This window comes from Gasterosteus aculeatus, chromosome 7 (assembly GCF_964276395.1).
Source record: "Gasterosteus aculeatus chromosome 7, fGasAcu3.hap1.1, whole genome shotgun sequence".
NCBI classification, from domain to species: Eukaryota; Metazoa; Chordata; class Actinopteri; order Perciformes; family Gasterosteidae; genus Gasterosteus; species Gasterosteus aculeatus.
The window spans coordinates 15,861,388-15,883,145 of NC_135694.1; the positions used below are offsets into that span (position 1 = coordinate 15,861,388).

The 21,758-nt window shown below is 43.8% G+C and overlaps 1 protein-coding gene across 1 annotated transcript; it reads right to left on the reverse strand.

The window, feature by feature from the left end:
- Positions 1–7,063: 7,063 nt before the first annotated feature.
- On the reverse strand, positions 7,064–20,840 carry wscd1b (WSC domain containing 1b). Its single transcript, XM_040182404.2, has 9 exons — positions 20,585–20,840; positions 19,101–19,737; positions 14,608–14,722; positions 12,823–13,007; positions 9,901–10,022; positions 9,197–9,386; positions 8,459–8,623; positions 8,166–8,366; positions 7,064–7,973 (listed from the first exon to the last, which is right to left on the reverse strand). Exons 2-9 carry the CDS (start codon positions 19,501–19,503, stop codon positions 7,627–7,629), a joined length of 1,728 nt encoding a protein of 575 aa, XP_040038338.1. The 5' UTR covers positions 19,504–19,737; positions 20,585–20,840; the 3' UTR covers positions 7,064–7,626.
- Positions 20,841–21,758: the final 918 nt, after the last annotated feature.

Consider the following 21,758-nt stretch of genomic DNA (forward strand, 5'->3'; position numbering starts at 1 on the left):
TGGTCGATGTGAGGACGTCACCCGTCGAACGCCACACTCCCCACCCAAATCCCTCCTACACTTAGTTACTGTAACTGAACTAAACTAAACCTCAGAGTAAATGTAGTGGAGTAGAAGCATGTAGTATGACATGTGTGTGAGTGTCAAACAAATATTCACATTTAAATAATCAGCACTTTGCTGTGTCGACTCTCTCGTGTGAATTCAGACGTATTAATCAAAAAGAAAAACAATCCCTCGTGGTGAAGAAACATGCAAGCACGCCGCTGTATCAAGCGTGGCAAAGGCAGTAAACAGACATGGCGGGGTGGGCAGGAGAAAGGGATCATCACAGAGATGTAAATGAGATTCATCTACACTGTGTGTTCACGGGTTCAGGAGGAGCAGAGCGAGGCTGCCGTGCTGTCAGCGTGGATTAGCCTGCCTGTTTCGCTCCCCAACAGAGACCTGCCACCAGGCGACAGTAACAGGCCGCACGTTCCTGAACCGACTGCTGTGTCTCCATGTTGGTTTTGGTCTTCGCAGGTGGAACCGGCCGGGGTCGAGGTCGTCTGAGAATCAGCACGCGCGTCGACGCCCCGTTGTGCAGAGTCAAAATGACGAGTGTGTTTCATAGCTGACACTGCAGCTATGAGTGTTTACCCAAAGAAGTGAAGCAAACAGCCGGTCAAAGTACCATTAAACAATGGACATGACCCTGACAACATAAATCATAGGGTAAAACTGACAAACTCTTTTTCCACCAGCCAGGAAACGACTTATGTTCCCATAACTCCAAGTTAAGGGTATTTTTAAGCGTATTTGGTTAGTTGAGTAAACACTACATTTAGAAGCATTTACATGTTAAAATAAGACTAAATAAACATCATCAAGTAGAAAGCTAGTCCTTTAGACTATAATGCTAGTTCTAATTCTGTCAATCCATTCGATAAATCCTACTGATTTATCTGCTAAAATTAGATGATTTAAGCATTAATACTATTATGTATATATATGTCCCACCCCGGACATAAACTGTTTGTGCCCCTTCCATCTGGCAGGAGGCTGAGGTCCATCAGGACTACTCAACAGAGCCCGGTCCCCCACTGCCTGACTATAACACTCCACCGGTCACTCCCCCTCACACTGCACATGTCACTTTAACTGCAATTCATCACTTTGTCACTTGTCACTTTGTCTCTTGTCTGTTACTTGTTTGTTAGTGCACTTTATGCTTAATATTTTTCAACTTTTTAATATTTAAAATTTGTTTAACTTTATTCCCCTGTTTTATACTAACCCATAGCCTTAGCCTTATTCTTACTAACCCATTGCATTAGCATTTCATTCCACTTTATTTTATTACCTGTGCACTGTTGTCTTGTCTTGTCTGTCTACTGTCGCGCACTAACCGCCAAGACTAATTCCTTGTATGTTTGACATATTTTGGCTAATAAATGTTTCCTGATTCCTGATTCCTGATATATATATATATATAGATGTTTCACCCTTTTTTTCTTTTATAAATGAAATCTTGGTTAATATTATTTTGGCTCAGAATCTGCACAAAAAAAATCATTGATGCCAAAGTGAAGAAAGATATTTACGTTACAGATTTTAAATGTCAATTAATTAACGGTATTTAAGTTCAAGAACCCCCCCGCTTTAGGTCAGTATTTAGTAGACGAGTCAGTGTCACTCAGTGCCTAAACATCTAAACAGCCATTTTCTCAATTCCTTTTAACAGCTCAAGGTGTGTCAGGTGGCCTGGGGATTGGGCGTGAACAGCTCTTTAAATCTAGCCATAAATTCTCCATTGGATTGAGATGTGTGCTTTGATTTGACCGTTACAGAACATTCCCCTTGTCTTTGAACCGTTTCTGTGGAGCTTCTAGTAGGTGCTTGGGCTTGTTGTCTTGCTGGAAAATAAATCTTCGTCGTCATCGTAATTCTCTTGAGGAGATTATTAGATTATTCTCCAGGATTTGGTGATATCTTTCTGCATTCATGTTCCCCTCTACCTTTATAATTTTTATAGGCATTGTATTCTCTATTTTACTTAGGATCTATTTTATTTTGTTTTGTCACGTCTGTAGTGTTGGTGATCATTTAGATTGCCAGAGGGAATAAGATGATGCTCAACGGATCTAAGAATATTTTGTTTGGCCACGTCAAGGTGCATGTTAAAGTGGACTAATTAAACTCCTGAGCACAGGGAGCTGTCCTCTAACATAAACTTAACCGCAACCCAAACGTGGTTTGAATTTCAGTTTAGTAACTAAGGTTCTACAGTACATTGTGATAGAATGCGCAAACAAGTGCATGCATTGATACAATGTGCTTGCTGAACATCATCATCTTCATCGTTGGCGTGTTGGGATGCTGGCGTCAGCAGATCGCTCAAAGCACATCTTTGGTTAATAAAAAGTAAGGCTAGCCTCCCACAGCTGCTTGCATGGCCATCAACTTTGCCGTAGACTGTCTGGTTGCCTTAAAACGGCATCCTGCGGGCCAATTTTAGAGGTAGTCTCATTAGTTTGACCACGATATTGAATCAGAACCACAGTGGTTATGTTTCTTTTCACACAGTCTGCGCAGCAAGTTTGACTCTGAGCTATAAATCACTTTTGTTATTATCATTAACAAGCCAAATGGTGCCAATGTTACTGTGTGGTGCTGCACTTTCCTAGTGACCTTTCAGTAACTCTTGTTCGAGAGAGGTTACTTTAATCCCTCCTCCAAAGGTCATGATGAATGGATGTGTCTAGCTCGGTCATACACTAATGGTAAAATATGCCTGAAAGTCCATTATGAAATACCCATATTGCCCTTATTTTTCTTTTTGTCGAACATTTTGCATTGAAGCTGAGTGTGTAGGTGCGCATCTCATCTGTAATGCTAATAGACTGCTGCAGGGAATTCAGGGTAAAAGGTAAAGGGATTTCAATATGAACCGTTTCCCTTCATCAGTGAGCAAAATGTGACAGTATATAAGTGACATAACTACCAGCTTCTAGTCAACAGCAGTTTGTATTCTGCTTTTTTTGGCATGTCCGTCCTGTTGCTGTGCTGATTCATCTTCACCGCATAGCAGACAAAATAAAAAGCAAGGTTGTATAGCAGAGGAATCAGAATGGGCTTTATTGGCCATGTATGTTTGCACATACATGGAATTTGACTCCGGTTACACGCTACTCTGTCATACATAGATATACAAGTAAATAACAGAATATAAAAAATATGGAAAAAGTCATTAAGGAAAACAAAATAGAACACGGAAACTAAGCATAAACATTACAGTATAAAATAGTGATGGCAAACAGCACCGCATTGTATCTCAACGGCCAAAACGGAAACTGTGACGCGGCCACTTCGGACCTGTTTTATGTACCTTTGACCAAGCAATGTTTTCATTTCCACCAAGATATGTGTGACCGCTGTGTGTGAGCAGAGGGGTGGAAAGCTCTGAACCTCCTGCAGAGGACAAGAGAGGCAGTGAAGGGCAGAAGAGTCAGAGCTTTGTTCAGGTGGTTTACATAAATTCCTGCCGCTTCTGTGTCCACTGTAAACATTGTATGGATCCATGTTATGTTTTACATGTGAGCAGTAAAGTCATATGCAATATAGGGTTGCAGGTAAACTGATTCAAACGTATACTGGTAACAATTGATGACGCTCTTTGGCAAGTGGCAGAATTTATTTCTGCACGTCATTGCAGAACTCTGTTGGAGCTACTTCTCTTACGTGTGTTGAGTCTGAGTCATGGTTATAACTTTATAACAACAATAAATAACCCACAACAAACACTCTTTAACAGCACAAAACACCACAACGCAACAGCTTATGACTCATAAACAATTATTACTAATTACTAATAATTGTATATTTATAAAATTACCCTGCCAAACTGTATGCTGGGTGCCGCTCACAACAACAAGTAACTCTGTTGGTACATAAAAACGGAAAAGGCGATACAGGAGGAACAACCAGAGATGCACCAACACAACTTGTGCCCAAGAGAGGAGCGGTGTCTGTTTGGAGGGGTTTGGAAAATCCATGTTAGTCAGAAAACGATTTATTGCAAAGTAATAAGGGTCAATGAATTAATACATACATACATACATAGATACATACATGAGACCATTAACAATAAGTGGGGAGCACGGTTGTCCTCCAATTACAGGGTTGACGGTTCAATCCCAGGCCCGGCTAACCCGCATGTTGATGTGTCCTTGGGCATCATTGGGCATCATTTTCACAATAGCTTGTTTAATTCAGTGGTCCATCTGGTCCAGCTGGTCCAACCCACACTCAGCAACCTGCTGCTGTTGAGTCCCTGTTTTAGTTGTTTGATCAGGTCCCCTGATTAAACCACTGTGAGTGAACAGAGGGATGCAAGCTGTCTGAAATGGACTCATTGGTTTGCTCAGGCCGGCAGTCAGTATGACTGAATGTCACCTTCACTTGTGGCGTAATCCCTTTTCACTCTGAAGTCCCTTTGTGTCTTGGAAGAACTCAGATTCGGGCACAGATGAAAACATCACAAAAATACCGGAAGTAAGAACTGCAGTCACAACTTGGGAGGGCAGCAGTGATCAATCTTTGGAATAATGATGCGAACCACTTGGTTAAGTGATGACAACTAATGGAAGATTCTTGGATGTCACTACGTCATATTTTGGTACATTGTAAATACAGAGTGGAAATGAGAACTAGATGATAGAAGTGATACTGTACTGCAGGTTTATATTTAGATACAGGCTTGCCCAAAAGTTGTGTTGTATTGCCGTAAAAGTATTGCCCTCTGTGTGTCACGGTTTGGGTTTATTTCCTGTTTTACTTTGTAGTTTCCTGCCTCTTGTGTTCCTGGGTTAACTTCACTTCCTGCCTCGTCCTGTCTCCCCTGTGATTGTCTGCTGTGTCTCTGATTGGTTCCACCTGTGTCCAATCACCTGCACCTTCCCAGTGTATTTAAACCTGTGTGTCTTTTGTCCTTTGTCATGTCATTGAAGGTCCTGGTCCTGGTCCTGGTCCCGGTCCCGGTCCTGGTCCCGGTCCCGGTCCCTCGGTGATTCTGAATTTCGACTATTAAAGTCTTTTTGTTCGGAACTCTGCGTCTGGGTCCTGCCTCTGCTACCCGGTCTTGACACTGAGATGCGGCCAGTCCTGTTCACTTTTTGAACACATCCTTACTTAGGATGTTGCTTTTACGTTGTTCATTCTGTACATATGACATCTATTGCAGTCTGTCCATCCCGGCAGACGGACCCTCCTCTGCTTTTCTCCTTGAGGTTTCTTCCTTTTTTTGTGTTTGCAATTCCAAAGAGAGAAAAAAGGCACTGTAGAAACAGATGGAGCCGTGTGTCTTAAAATATGCCAGACTGGCTGTCGGTCCATTCAGTGTTTTTGACAGACACCTGACTGTGAGGCCTTATGCTTCACAAATGAAGCTTAGTCTCAAACTCATCCGAGCCTCTGGGAATAACACAACTGTTACAGACAATCAACGTGACGAGCCTGAATGTCAGCCAGCCCCCTGTGAGCTCCTCTCAGTCAAAGCATCCTGCAGCAGATTTACAGGCTGTGCGTCACGTCATCCTGTCTTCTTTAAACGACAATTCATTTTTACCTAAAAGATTGCTACTGTCCTTCTGGAATCTTCAGAGATATATTCCAAATACAAATCGGATCCTTCTTAGATACTGCAGCCCAAATACTGCAACCTTTTTTCAATGATTTCTTGAAATATGATGACAACACTGGCATGTCAACATATGAAGCTGTTGGCATTCTATCTACAAACAAGATAGGAGGCCCGTTTTGTAATAATTTTACCTAATAAATGTAAGTTAGATTTTTACACTCCTGTTATAGCGGCTCAGATTTTGAGGGAAATATCGGAGCCTTAAGCTAACCAGATGTTCAGTTAATCTCCAGCTGTGGCATTTGACAAAATGTCTCAACAAGTCATGGGGAGACCCTACTGTTGAATAGAGTAAAACATTCAAAGATCGATAACATTGTAACTTTACAGAGTTGACGTGAATGTGGTAAGAAATGAACTGATGTCACTATGAAACTTCCCTTTGCCTGTCAAGCCACTCCAGGACCCACCGTCCTGTGTTGCCTTTGGAGACGAAGGGACACGCTGATTTAACACCTCATTTATGTAGTTAGCGTTTGACATTTACCATACTGTGTTCCAGATGTTTCTGACAGGTGGATAGAGAAGAGGTCCAGTGGTGACCAGCACACATGTCTGATGCCTCTGCACAGTGCTGCACACGTGTAGATGTGTGTCGCAGGGATCTAGTTCACAGCAGGGTAAACAAGCTCATAAATCCACGGATTGAGGCTGCTTTTAGGGATTGGATGTGGCTGTAATATTCAATGTCAGAGCTTGCTGCTGGAATCTTGCCTGGGCCCCGTGACAGCTGTTGGTGAACACATTATCAAGGAACCTGTGCAGTCCAATATAACAACCATGCGCGAAACATTTGCGAAAGATTGAGATTCAGTTTTGATGATGTTATGTTGAGACCAAAGATTCTGACGCTTTCTTTTCTACTTCTACTAATATTTGACCAAAGTGAAAAGGCATCTGCTGCAGTATTGTCCGTTCTTAACATCGCGTTCCTCATTTTACAGTGCTAATCTGTGTAGACCTCTATTCGTAATCTGGCTATTCAGATATAGGAACTGAAAGCATGGTGACTAGAATCAGAGAGCCACGTGCTCTCTTTTCGAAGCACTGACAGTGAAGCGGGTCACTGGAGACATCAGGTATTTCATTAGCACTATTTGTACAGTCTACTTTCAGAAATAAGTGGTGGGTCTGATAAATCCACGGATTGAAGCTGAGGGGTCGATCATCTGTCTCGTGTCTACAACGTCAAGTAAGTGAGAGGCAAGTTGTTTTGGTAGGATTTGCACACTAACATTTTCTGTTTTTTAGCCTCTCTTGATGCTTTCAGAGGACACCGGGCACACAAACCGCTGTGAACATCATCCTTCCCTTTCTGACACAAACATGTTGAGATAGTCCTCAGCCCGTTAACATGTGGGAGTAAGAGACTTAAACCGGTTCAAACGGAATGCGTTTTAATGAAATACAACTTTACAGTCCAAAGCAGTTGACCATGATCAAACTGTAGCAGCCAGACAGAAATCCATCCAGAAAATCATTCCAATGCTCACCTGTGTTAGTAGGACTTTTTATGAGCATGGGTATCTGTTAAAAACACAATAGATGTACTAAAGTGAAATTATAAAGAGTCTATCCAGGATTTACCCACACGTGTTTGTGCAGTCGGGCGCTTGGCCAAATAATAATAATAATAATCCTAACCCGCAGTGCAACAAATCACGTCAAATCCTGTTTGAGTATTCGTGGGATGTGCAGCTCTCACAGAGGCCGTCGCGGCCCCGAGGCTTTCAGCTCTGTTCACCATTGCATTTCACGATGTATTGTCATGTTTCCTGTGACCTCAAATGTGTTGCCATGACTCCATAGCCGTTCACGCTGTGTCTGCCGTATCAAAGAGTCAGGTGGTCCACTTGGGAGCACCCGCGGGTGAAACTTCTCTCTCGTTAAACCCCGACTGGACCAGCATTTCAAAAGACTAAGAGCACGACCTTGTCACGTCATCATCTGGGAAGGTACTCCTGTGGAAGTCCACTAAAGTTCCTGCTATGCAGAGCTTGGTCAACAGAACGAATCAAGGGGTCGATCATCCGTCTCATGTCGGGAGTGAACGGGTCAAAGGAGGAGGCCCCCGAGCGTTTAAAATGGCCGTCCTGGTTGCTCTGGGCACAAAGCAGCCTCTCCTCTGTGATGGTGGCGTTCAGGAAGGCTGTGATGACACGCAGCTGAGGGAGAAGGGCCCTCTGCAGCTCCTCGTAATGCACCACCAGCAGGCGCCGTCCGAACTTCAGCCAGCTGAGAGCATGGGACGCCCACCAGGGGGCGTAGCTGGAGACAAATTCTGGCCATTCTGCAGGTGAAAGACAGAGCAGTTTGGGACTCAACTTGAAGGAACTGAGCTGTTGCACTATATAATATGTGTATGTCTGAATAAGTTTTTGATTATTTGACCCGCATGCGCTTTCTTTGTATGAGGGAGCTTGAAATTTAAGAATCACTGTGATTTCACGGCATATGAAAGTAAAGAGGAAAACAGTATTACCTTTGCTTTTCCACTGTGCGTCTGTGGCGTGGCCTAGATGTCCGGCACACTTGCGGTTAAACTCTGCCACAAGGGAGCGGTACGGGTTTCGAATCAGCAGGATGGAAGAATCAAACATCTCAATCTCCTTCTGACCGCTCTCGTGGGTCTTCACGCAGATGCTGCGGCCGCTCTTCCAGTAGTCCTTCTCCCCTTTGAAACCTGCCGGCAGTAAATGAATGAATGAATGGATAACGGTCAGCTGCGCGGGCAGTACGTCATCAAACCTCAGACTCCCGTTTGTCCTCCCCCACCTCTGTTGTAGAGGGTGCCGTCAAAATAGAAGCTGCCGGTGTAGTAGCCGGTCACGAGCTCGATCAGGTGTCTCACCCAGGTGTTGCCTGCACCGGGAAAACTAGAAAGGGCCACCAGGGAGCTGGATCTCTGTGGCAGAAACATCCTCTCTTTGCACATGGAGTCTAGAAGGAGAGGTCGTTATTTACTCTTTAGTTATTAAACAAGAGATTAACCCCATCAGATTTCAGTGGAAAGCCCTTTTTGTGATCACATCTATCCGGGTCAAATTAATGCAGAGGATTACCAACTTTTTTTGTCAAGCATATTACCATCTAATTGACATTTTTACATGGATATTAAGTAATTTGCTATTAAATGAACATTACTTTCTATATCAAAACACAGTACAGCTGTTTTACGCATCGTGCGCACATGCCAGTAGTGTATGTTAGTACATGTGAGTGCACCACATAGATTAGATCACGGCTGCTATTCTGCACTGCTCTTCTACGTCGCAGTTGAGGAAGCGAAGCACCCTGTAGTTCCCCCCCGGGTAAACCCTGTCAGCTCAGGTAACATATTTGCTGTAGTTTGCACTGTTAGCACCAATAGCTACGAGAAGCAAAAGAAATGTACTGTATTTAGCGTGTTAAAAACGCTTTTGTACAGAAATGATTCGGTCCCCAGATTGTTGATCCATGCTGTAGCTGTGATTACTTTAAGTGCTTTCCACATGCAGATGATTGTTATCTCACCAAGCACAGGTGTGTGATACACCTGGTAGTGGGCGAGCTCAGTGGGCGCCACGGCTGTGGAGTTGCCGGTGTGATTGAGCCCAGTTTGCTCCACACACTGCTGGTTGTCGGACTGCTGGTTGAGACTAAAAAGAGACGGCGTCCACGTACAGAAGCAGTGGGGCTTCTTGAACACAGCCAGCGGGAGCTCCTGCAAACCAAAAAGCACAACGTTCTCTGTGTCTTCCTATGACTCATCACAATGACTTTTCTTTCCAAAGATGTGTATTCTCCTCGTGGGTCTTCCGTCATTTCCATCATTTTTTCACACATTTCCAAGTGAGCAAAATGCTCAGTGTCAAAGCACAGGAACGAACCGTTTTAAACATTTTAGAGGATTTGTGTATAATCATATACATGCACTCACAACATGGTGTGAGAATTAATTCTCAATGCAATTGCCACCCCTATATATCAGCCAGTTTTGTTTTTCTGAGAAGACGCAGCGGCATCCATTAAGATGTCACGAAAGGGATCCAAACTATCTGCTTCTCATTAAAGCCACATTAGACTGTAAATATTCAGCAAAATCCAAGGAGCTCTACGCTCCCACATGTTCTCTCCTGGGAGTGGAGACAGCTCTCTGAGCTATGGGCTTAAGAAACAGAAAGCTTCTCGCAATATATTGATCATCAGGTCTGTCATTTCAGAGGCCTAATTCCAACCTTGTCTGTGCAGGTCTCGATGCAGGACTGCGTGGTGAGGTTGGGCTGAAAGGAATCGATGGGGAAGGTTCTGATGGTGCTCTTTGTCAACTTGAAGCAACCGCGGTAGTGAACATTTCTGACTGGAAATAGACAGACACACAAGAAAATATATAAATGGTAAATAGACTGTACTTGTGTAGCGCTTTTCTAGTCTGCTGGCCACTCAAAGCTCTTTCAACACGTGTCACATGTCATCATTCAGCCATTCACACACTGACGACAGCAGCTACCGGATGCAAAGCCATCTGCCCACCAGTAACTAACATTCACATCATTCACACACAGCAGTCACAGCGATGTGTGTGAATGACCAATGTTGGGGTTAAGTGTCCTTCCCAAGGACGCGTCAAAACACGGGTTATCAGTGCCTGGGATGGAACGGCCTATGCTCTGATTGGAGGACGACCGGGCTCTCCACTCACTCACAGTCGCCTAGTTGCATACTGGTGGCATGATAACAAGAAATGATTTGGCGGGATTCCCCTGCATAAACCAGCACTGAGAAGTCACTTAATTTATTCACCGATTAGCGCAAATGGAGGGTTTACGATTTTTAAAATTGGTTGCTCGACATCAGGGTTAAATTTAAATTATCTGTCTTGAAGTATGTCTGCCCTAATAATTACATTCCTATACTTAGTTCTATTCTGATTTTTACATTCACTAGTCAGCTACACATCTCCAGAGACACACAACCCACCCAGCCTGAATATTAATACTGAATATGGTATAAACTCATTATATAATATAGTTGACCATGCCAACATCAATAATGTTGCACATACTGTATTTTTGAAGTGCAAAACACAGAAATGGTGTGTATAATCTGTACTGCTGAATTTTTCAGATGACTTTGTTTTTCATTATTAAGATCTATATACTCTTCTGACAGTCCGATACCGACATGTTGCCTGAATATGTCATGCAGTTTTAAATGAAATGCACAGTAGCTAAAATCTGTCATGCTCCAGGAAACAACTGGTATTATTTGATATACATTATAGAAACTCCACAGCTACAAAGGTTTTCAATAGAGGGTTGAATTGCACATTACTCTTGCTTTATTAAAGGTTGAAGGTCTTTATTCTCTCTGTTGTTATACAAAGAGCCCCAAGTTATCCAGACTACTTTTGCTATTAAAAATGAATTCAAATCCAATGAGCTTGAGACATCAGAGACATTAACGATAGGGCTGGTAGTGTTTATTTTTCTGTGGACTCTACGGAACTCCTTTGTAACACATGTGTTTTTTTTTTTTTTTTAAGAAAGGCTCCGTACATTTGCTTGAGCAACTTGGCTCCGTATTTTTGAGTAGACTGGTCTCAGATAGAAATATGAGTAGTCAATTTGTTGTGGACTATTTTCAGCCGTGGATTAATACTCATTCAGTGCTCTTGTGCAGTGGCTGCTGCAACACACCAGGTTGTCTCGAGGACAGACCAAGGGTACTGCAATGTGCCGTCTATGTCTATACATCACTAAGAATGGTTGATGGTGGCTGTCCGGGACATGAGAGCTCTCCAAGTGCACATCAGACATAACATAAGTGTCACAGCAGCAGTAAAGAAATGGATCTTTTACTCGGGCGGCATCAGAATTTGAGACAACCAAAATAAGTCAAATTAGACTGTGTTAGACGGTGAAAACCACTTGGCTCACGGGGAGGGGAAGTAAGTTGTCATCTGAAAATCTGCTCAGCAACGTAACCTAAACCGTTTGGGACGTTTCCAGAGAGGAAAGGCCCCTGTTGATGCAAACCCTGACGTCAATTCATTTTTATCAAATATTTATTTACATCAAGCAGTAAATATGTGTTGTGTGTTCAGCGGCTTTCTATTGTTTAAATGTTCTTCCGTAAGAGGGTTGCCATAGTGAAAGAAAGAAATACCCATCATTGCCAAAAAAGCCCATGCCCATGCAGTTATAACATCCATAATAAAACAAGGTAAAATACAATACAACTATATAAAGACATATTTTTTGTCACGCCTTGTGAGTATTTCTGGCAGCAAAATTATGTATGTACGACTCACTGGTGTGTTCAGAGGAATTTATATATTTATGGTCTTGTGATATTAGTAAGAATTGATTTAACAAATTGTTTTAGCTTTTTTAGCTTTAGGTTTTTGCCAATCTGTACCAAGCCCAGATTTTCGTTCCAAAAATATAGAGAAATAAGATTGTACAAGTTGTAATGAAACCTTGTGAACCCCTGCAGTTTTGGAAATATTTTTTTGACTTTTATTGTTCTGACTAAAGTGATACCTCAAGTCCAGTTCCAGGTAGCTTGCTTTTTTAATGTAAAATTGCACAACAAACGCTGCAACAAACCCTTCAACCAAGCCAAATAAAGGATAGATGTTGTTTAAATATACGGCTTGAGATTGCCTATATGCGTTATATGACGGTTTGGAGCTTGCCACAAAAGCTAACATTAGCATGACGCCTGGGTGTAGGTAAGTTGAGAAAATAGGTTTTTGTTGTATTGAGTATACATGGGCACTATCGAGGGCTTATTTACAGGGCGGATTTACAGCTAAAGCTGTTTAGCGTAGCCCAAGGACATGAAACAGCTCGCCTGGTTCTCTTTGAAACTGTTTATAAACTTGTCGTTAAATGGACCACAGAAGGGTACATCATTGCATGCAGATTTCCCATAGATCCGCAGCGCATCTATGTTTTGAACTTCATCCCGTCCTGTTGCCATACATTTCTGTGCAAACAGCATTTAATTTCTTTTACCGGACGCAGCACACTGTTTAAAGAGGTCTGTGTCTTTCATTTAAAGGATTTAAGTTTTGTCGCTCGTCGGCAGCACCACAAAGCAGCTCATGCAGATTAAAAACAGCGCCTCTTCTTCTACGAGGCGAGTTAACTCACATTTTCTGTGACCTGGCAGCTGCCCGTCCACTTTGTAAATGGAGAGTCGGCCCACGCCTCCACAGGGAGATCCCCTCTCACCCCGGCACACCAGACCGCAGTCTTCCTCCGGGGCCCGCGTGCTACTGATTCGGTTCCCGCAGTGGCAGTCGGCTCCAAACTCCAGACCTGCAAACTGGTACCCGCTATCCACACACACACACAGGTAAAAACACAGCGTTAATGCCCTAGCCAAAGGCAATGCATCACCTCAAGCTCTCGCCCTCAGGCTAAACCGTCCCTCAGGACATTAATATCACATTTCTAAATTATCATTTAACACAGTTCCCAGCATTAAATCTAAAGCGGTGCCCGTCCCCAGTCAGTGTGTTTACATGATGGTATAATTTGAATCTTTGCTTAGTCGGACTATGCTATCTTTCGGGGCAAGTGCTATTATCCCAATATACATGGCAGTGAATAAATCGAATCATTGGCCGAAAGCATGTCATATCCGATACAGTAGGTGGCGCTGTTTTCATTACAACTAGTTGTGATACAGCCATTTCCGCTTGACCGCTTCACCACTACCAACAACAACCAACAACATCAACATTACGAGAAAGATGGCGAACGGAGAGCAAGGTGAAGCTACATCCCTCTACTCTTTGTGCATGATGTTAATAGGAGCACAGCGAATGCGAATGGCGCTATCGGCTGATTTGATAACGGAGAGAAGACGCCGTCGGGATCTCAAGGATGCGCAAAGACGCAAAGTCCAGTTCCTTATCCGATTCACCGTTACATGCCGCAATAGTCGAACTATCAACTGGATCGGATGGAGTTATCCAGGGGTGTTAGTCGGATCGTAGTCGGACCGCACATAGTCGGACAAAGGTGTTTACATGAAACGGATAATTCGATTTCAGTCCAACTAAGCCAGTTATTCAAATCCATGTAACCACGCTGAGTGATGTTCCTCAGTGTTTCTCTTTCTGCACTCATCTAACTGCGAGATGCCTTTTATTCTCTAGCTGAATGGCGGTCATCTATGATCTGTACTTTACATATCAAGGCTGTCGTGACTCATCCTCTCTTTTTATCCTCCCTCTTCGGGAAAGGCAGAGACGTCATCAAAGTTGACCTTTTCATATATGTTCTTTTGAGGCTTCCCCATAAATTACCTTGACTTTTTACTTTTTATTCAACGCGGTAATTGGCCCACTTGAGCACGACTGCCTTCCATAAGGACGGGGGCATGTGGAGGTGGTTGGGGGCTTTCGGGGGCTGTCTGACTGCATCCATCTGTCCTCTGCTGTTCTGTTCCAGCGGGGCTGTGCTACTTCCTCACTGCTAAGACGTGAAGGAGAATACCTCAAGCGGGTCATTCGTTGAGTTTCCCATGAACTGCCCAACTGCCTCCCCAACATTTCCTTGCAGCTATGGAGTGTCGTTGCAAATGCGGAGAATTCAGGTCACAGCGACCCAAATGCGATTCAAAGGCGGCCACAGGAAGACCCATATCTAACCTTTGATTTATTCACTAACCGCTGTATTCAACCCATTCAGCTTTCTAACAGACACACACACACCTTCCTTTTCCTGCAATAGATCAAGTCTTCTGTCCTGGCTTGCTCTTCACCCCCTCCTTCCCCCCCACATCTTTTACTGTCATCGAGCCACCTGGCTCTCCGCTGGCTCCAAACACAAGGAGACATTCATGGAGGGGACTGGGATCCAAAGCGTTTACTCAAACAGCCGGCCCTCTGTGGCCCCTTCCCCGGCAGCCCGCCGCGAACGCATTACCTTTCGGAGCAGGTGTCTTGACACAGAGAGCTGGTCATTTTGCGCAGGTCATAAAGCATGGTTCCTCCCAGCGCTCGATCGCTGGCGTTGTGCAGATAGCAGCCCATGTACGTTCCTGCATGCGAGTGAGAAGCGGTGAGAGTGACAGACATCCTAGAAAAGGAGCTCAGCTATTGTCACAATAGACGAGTGTCGGCTTGAAAAGTGTTCTTGAGATTACAGTAACAATGTAGTCAATGAATCAATTAGTCAACGAAACAAATGCACTTGACAATCAGGTAATCCTTTAGATAATTTGTCCATACAAGGTTTTAAACATTCTTTGTTTCTAGATTCTCAAGAGTGAGGAGTTGCTTTTATTTTATTTGAATATGACTTGTTGGGGTTTTGCCATCGTAAGCCGGACATGATAAACTATTTGAAGTTCTCACCTTTGACCTTTGGAATTAGCAATGGGACATTTTGTTGACCAAATGGTTCATTATTTGAATTGATTGCCAATCTAATCGAACATGAAACATGAACATGAAAACAGTGATCAGTTTCAGCCGTAATATATAATCAATATTAAATATTAAAAAGTTGGTTTCAGATTTATTTTTAGACTCAGAGCAATGTTTACCAAAAAAAACTTGAATGAATTGCGATAATTTGGCTTTGGATTCCCCACTCATCGCTGCATCCTTCTTGGCACTTACTTGCCCTATCTTTCAAATCGGCCTTCATTCCAATGAATACACACCTTTAAAGTTTTTCTGAAACATGAGTACCAGGTGTCTCAGGTGATACCAGTGAAAACACAATTCTAGCGTTGCTGTTGTGGCCAGAGATAATTCTGAATGCACTTTCTTCCATGTGACACGCTTCACTGATATGCGTGAGCACAATGCGGATCGATGATTAGCCGTAATTTGGACATAAACCAGACTTCATTTGGCACTGACGGGGTCCTCAAACAGGGTAAGAAAATCATCACTTTCTACTCATTATACAAGCCAGCATGTACTGTGAGCCATAATATCCAACTATTTCATAACATTACGAGGCATAATTGATCATCCAATATAGATTATTCTATTCCTATTTTACAGTGAACCAATTGACTTGCACTCAAATAAGAACTACTCCTGTAGAAAGGAGGATATACCGGTAACACGTAGGCAGTGACAAGACTCCATGGGCTCCATGTAAAAAGTCACCCGAATTCCGCCTTTGATGTTATCCTTGTCTTTGCCACATCGCTACATCAAACTCAGCTGACACATCAAAGTCTTCGTTTGAAAGACCAGTGTCTGTGTGGAGGGCAGCACATGCATTTCGTTTGTGTGCGGGCTTCATTTACATTCTGCCCTTTGTGTCTAAGACGGTTGTATTTTTAGGTGATATGCCAAATGTTCACCCTGGGAGTGTATGTTTTTAGTGAGTGGACTGTATGCAGGAAATTCCCAAATCCTGGCTTTAAGCTTTTATTTAACAGGCTTTGTGAATTTGCATACAAGGATGTTTTAGTGGTTTCAGGGACTCTGAGTTTCCCACATAAAAATAAAGTCATCTCAACAGGTCAAAGGGGATTTTTTTTAAGTGTTGGAAGGACTAAAGAGGTTCGGAAGCAAGGTGCACGAACAAGATGGACAAAAGCGACGGACCGTGAGGTCCCCTGGCAGCCCGAGCGTTGCAATATCGAATTTGTGATTCAATCAGTCTGCGATGTCCTCTGAAGCCCGTCCAGCGAGTTGCACCGGGCAAGGCAGAGCTGCGGAGTCGCAGCGGCGGCCTCGGGAGGCAAACACTCCAAAAGTCAAAAAGTCTATTGTAGGGACCATCTCAAAAGGTATCACCTAGGGCCTTTGGGTAAGGCCTTTTTTCTGCCGTTGTTGTTGTGGTCACGTTGCAGATCAGATTTGCGCTTTACACCATTCACAAATGTGTCCACATTGGCCGTGCATGTCACGTCGGTTCCGCTTACTTTTTTCTTTCTTACATACAACCAATTTTTACACCATTGTATTTGTGATGTGTTTGTGGGTTGGGGATGAAGTTGCGGTTTAATTAAAGTGATCAAAGGGGAAAGGCAGCTGAGGCTGAGGAGGCCCCAAATTCTAAAGATGATAGAAAGGACGGTACTTGTGGTACGTTTCCCCCCGAAAGCGAAGCGAATTATTCACGCGAGTAGATTCCATGCAAAGTCAATGCTCAGGCACAAATAGTTGCAAACAAAGCAAATTTTCAACGGGCGGCGGGAATGACACGGCGTGTAGGACGAGAACGAAGCGAATGGGGGGAAGCGAATAAATCGGATGACAAAATCTGCCCGCTTTTAAAGGTAACATGTTATATCTACGTAATTTAATTACGACAATAACACAGGAGTTTTATGTAACATTTTGTTTTGGCCTGGAGCAAGGATAAAGACTGTCGGTTGCCTGGCAACCTCGCAGTGACGCGGCAAACAGATTTTTTACGTTACAAGTTTTCGAGGATCTGGTAGGTGAATATAATGTGTCACTGTTTCCAGTTGTTATGCTAAGCTAAGCTGCTGGCATTAGCGTCAAATTTAGACCTGCTGGAGGGAATTAAAGCTTCGTAGTGTCGATCTTCTCAAATTCTAAGCAAGAAAGCAATAAATGTATTTATTCACAATGTCTATTGCTTTATTTACATTGATCAATAATCTGAATAATTTATTTTCAGTCAAATTAATTAATTCATGCTTTTGGCACTGACTGAAAGCGAGTCTATTGCTAGTGATAACTGTACCGTAGAGGGTTATGAACTCTGGCCCAAGTAGTGGCCTGAAGAGTGTTCATTTCCTTTAGATTTTGTGTGCTCATAAAATGTCTAAATGTCAATTACTATACTCAGTAATTCAAGTCGGGAACCAATAAGACTAACTGCCTTATGACACTGTGTATCAGTAACATATAAGAAAACTATATTTAGCCTAAACGTGGAGTTATGAATGCTTACATGGAATGTAGGGAGTTTTAGGAAAGACGACTCTGCAGTTTACCAACCCACAGCCAGCTCCATATCTCTTAAACTTCAAATAAATCCAATAAGAGGCCTGATGGATTCCTTCATTCTTGGTTCTTGAGTAGAAGCATCATCTGCAGTGGCCTGTTGACTGTATCACAACCTTTTTATTAAAACCACTTTAAAACTCAATGAATGAAGTTATTCGCACCGGCCTAAAGGTTTTTGAACACAACAATCCCTTTGCTTCTGACTGAGTGGTTGAGCATTGTCTATTTGAATGAAGGATTAACAGCTTTTGTAGCTTTTCAAGAATGAGCTGGAAGAACAAAGGCTCCACCAAAGCATATTCTATAGTGCATTTATCATTTTAACAAAATGTGAAAGGCCCAGACGATCAGTGTGAAGCAACAGAGTAACTGTCCAGCAGTCAAGTGACAATATTGGCACCTTAGCGATAGCATATAGGAATTATAGAATTATTAATTAAATATTATTTTTGTAATTTACAAATGTATTTTGGCATGCCTGCCTTTTCCTTCTCTGCTTTTTCAGTGAGCAATTTACCTCTTCTACAATAGCTGAAGCACCCTCAAGTAAAATGTCATATAAATGTATGATGATGGCCATCTAAATGTTTTAAGGTCATGATTATCTTTTCGTGAAATGTCAATGAATCCTGTTGAGTGCACCGCACAGCCTCGGCTCCAGGCCACCTGAGCTAAAATAGTAAATCACAAAGCGAAAAAATAAACTTGTATTTCCCCCTTCATATATTATTCACCAGAAAAACCCACGACTCAGTCAACACGTCTTCACCCAAGATATTTCAAACTTGCAAATCCTCCCTATGCTCCATTTCACATTTCAGAGTGTCAAAGCTGAGGGCTTTTTTCTCTGACTATTCCATTGTTTACTAGCAATAGGTGCATAGAGCCGGCTATACAAGGTCAGTTCACAATGTGCAAAAAACCCTCCAGATGATGTGACCACGCAACCACAAGTCTGTCGGGTCAAATGTATTTTTTACTACTGTATTGAGACTCCTTGAGGTTAGGAGAAGCAGAAAATGAGTGGGAAAGAATATTAATTTAGTATTTACATGGTCAGCTGGTTGAAACAGTCAACTGCCTCTTACATGTTAACATCTCACTTGCACACTATTTAATGTAAATAGGGCAAGCAGTGGTCACATGTTAGCATTTACACTGGCTGCTATTGGCTGCTGGCCAGTTAGCTATAAGGAAAGACCATTCAGAGTTGAAAAAATGACTAAAGACTGGTAGGTAGGTGGTAGGTATCAACTCAATGTGGAGCCCAACACTGAGCCTTAAAGCTATAAGGGGAGTAATCTTACAATTCTTATTGACCAAGAAACCAGCCTGAAATACCCAACCAGGTGATGCAAACTCTATTCCAATGACAGCAAGAGTGCAAAGGCAGAATGCATGTAAAGCAAATGTCAATGTGGAATTATCCGCCCGTTTAGTTGTCTGTGTTGACTGTGTGTAGTTATTTACCTTTATGTTTGCTGCTCCTGTGGAGAGGGACTCTCTGCTCTGGGCTCTCTGGCAGCAGACTGTGAAACCACTGGCGGTGCAAGTGTTGTACCCCCAGGCTTTGGGAAGCAGGCCACTGCCGCCCCGCCTTGGTTCCCCCTCCGGACGCGGGCTGAACCGCAGCAGCGGCGGCCCATCTGGAGCGGGCCCTCACGCCCGGGCCAAACCAGGCCCTGAGGACAGTGGGGGGCGCAGCCAGGGCCAGCAGGGGTGGCAGGCCGGCGAGGTTGGGCTGGGCCACCCTGACACTGGAGCGCTGCAGGAGCAAGATGCTGCCCGCCATGAGATAAGCAATTCCCAGGCCTAGCAGCAGCATTTGAGCGCGCTTCAAGAGGCATTGCAGCCTGTAGTGAGGCGTCGCCATCCTGTTCAACCGTCTCCCTGTCCTCAGTGGAAGGACAGCTCCTGGACTAGGAGGGACAAGATGGGTAACCTACCAACAACTTCATGATCTTGGAAAGACCTGCAGCACGCGGGGATGTGGAAGACATTGGCACTTCATCGTCCAATAGCAGCAGAGAAACAATAGATGTGTCACGACAGAGAGGGGCTTAAAATCCGAGCGGTCACAGACTCCAAGATGATCTCTGGGGAAAAGCTGAGGCACAAACACAGAAAAAGACTGATTTATAACAAGAGTATTTCTGTCAGCACAGTCTAAGGGGAAGGAAGTATATGCCTGGGGATTAAGTGCACAGCTCATGTTGAAATATGGGCTTGTTTCTTTGTTTTTGCAGCATCTTGCACCACATCCCTTGGTCTGAGGCTTCATTGTTTAAAACCCTACTTCAAGTAGTATTCTGCAATTTTCCTTATTTTATTTAAAAGGAGGGTGGGGATGTTCTTGCTTATGAAATGGGGACTGTCCTAGCAGCATGCAGACAATCGGTGGAAAGATGAAGTAAAAAAGAAAGGTGAGGATGAAGATGTGGACAATTCGGATGTAAAACATCCCTCCAGACTCTGACAGAGGAGAGGAGCAGTGAAGTGCAGGCTCTGCTTGTCCGGTGGCTTTTATTTCTCTGTCACGATGTACTCTCTTGCGGGATGATTTAGACTTCCAGCCTATAGAGGAGCCCACGTAGGATTAGCTGTGCCTGCACACCCCAACACGCACACACCGTCGTGCCCTTCGGCTCCACTTTTCGTCTCAGATCTCTCGCCCCCCCCAAAAAAAGAAAGTAGGGGTGCGGTAGTGCTCCCGAAGATTGAAGCAACAGTTTGCACGACGAGTCTCCGATCAAGTCCGAGTGCCCAAGTTACGTTCTATTCCCAATTTCTATTTTCACGCCTAAAACAAAAATGACCGCGAAACATCATCAACAACCCCGCGGAACGCATCAACAAACAGCAGGAGCAAACGCGCACCGCATACGCTATTTATCAATCAGGTCTTTCATCAGCCACCATTTACAGTGCAGAGGCTGCGTGGACGCGCCGCTCACCTTCACGCGCTCAGCATCCCTTTGTCGAGAGATCTCTCATCACTTTGCGGCCGTTATGTTCGCTCTTTTTCCCGTTTGCTGTCCGGCGAAGGTCCCTTTGGCTCCCCTCTCCAGCATTTTCCAGAGCTGGTGTTATATAATCTCACTCTCTTTCTCTCTCTCTCTCTCTCTCTCTCTCTCTGGCAGACAGCGCTGCTTGCTATCCGTCGCTCTGAAAGGCTGGCACGGCGAAATAAAGCCAGTATGTGTTAGTGACAGAGAGAGAGAGGGAGAGAGGGAGGCGTGAGGAGGAGGAGGAGGAGGAGGAGGAGGAGGAAGAGGGAGTCTCATTTGCATTGCTGATCTGAACGCGTCACGGCTCCGCCACACTGAGCGAACGGAAGGATCGTGTCCAACAGTCCACAGCTCGGGCTGCACATCGACCTCTTCTCAAAACTAGCAAATCATTTATTCTCAGTTTAGATATTTTTACTTACAAACTCGATTTTTATTTGGGATGCAAGATATTTGCTCTCAAAACAGTTTTTTTTTTGTTTGTTTGCATAATAAAGACACAATTATACCTTCATGTCTTGTCCCGAGACCCTGCTTTGCGTGCGCAGCTTTCCCCGCGCTCCGCTGCGGACCAAATCACTTCAGAAACCCCCGACCGGCATGCACGCTTCTCCCCGTCTGTAAAAACCACCGCAGAGAAGCTGATCGAAGAACATTTGGCTTTGCGGGTCTCTTGGTAAAGAAAGCTATGCACACGGTTGCTTTCAATGCCGTTAACCCGTATGATGAATGACCTGCAAGCGAAACCGGGAGACAAATATTACGTTCTCTGAGCCAGGACAGCAGGTCCTGATAGTTCATAGATCTAGAATCCAGTTACTGCCCCCCTCTATTGTTCACTCGGACTCAGGCTTGCACGCGCGTAAAGTTGAGATGCCGAATGAGTGGACCTGTGTCTCGAGTCACGGACGATACCCGTGTGGACGTGCGTAGCGGATCAGCACCACGAACAGCGCCTCATGCGCGTTATGACATGGACACCGGGAATTACATACAACTCGATACTGTGCATTGTCTTAACTATTATTTCATTCGCTTTTATTATTACTGTCTTAAAGTGCCAAAAGAGCAGATCAAAACATCTGTAAAACTTTTGAGAGGTTTCTTAATGTGGTAATGA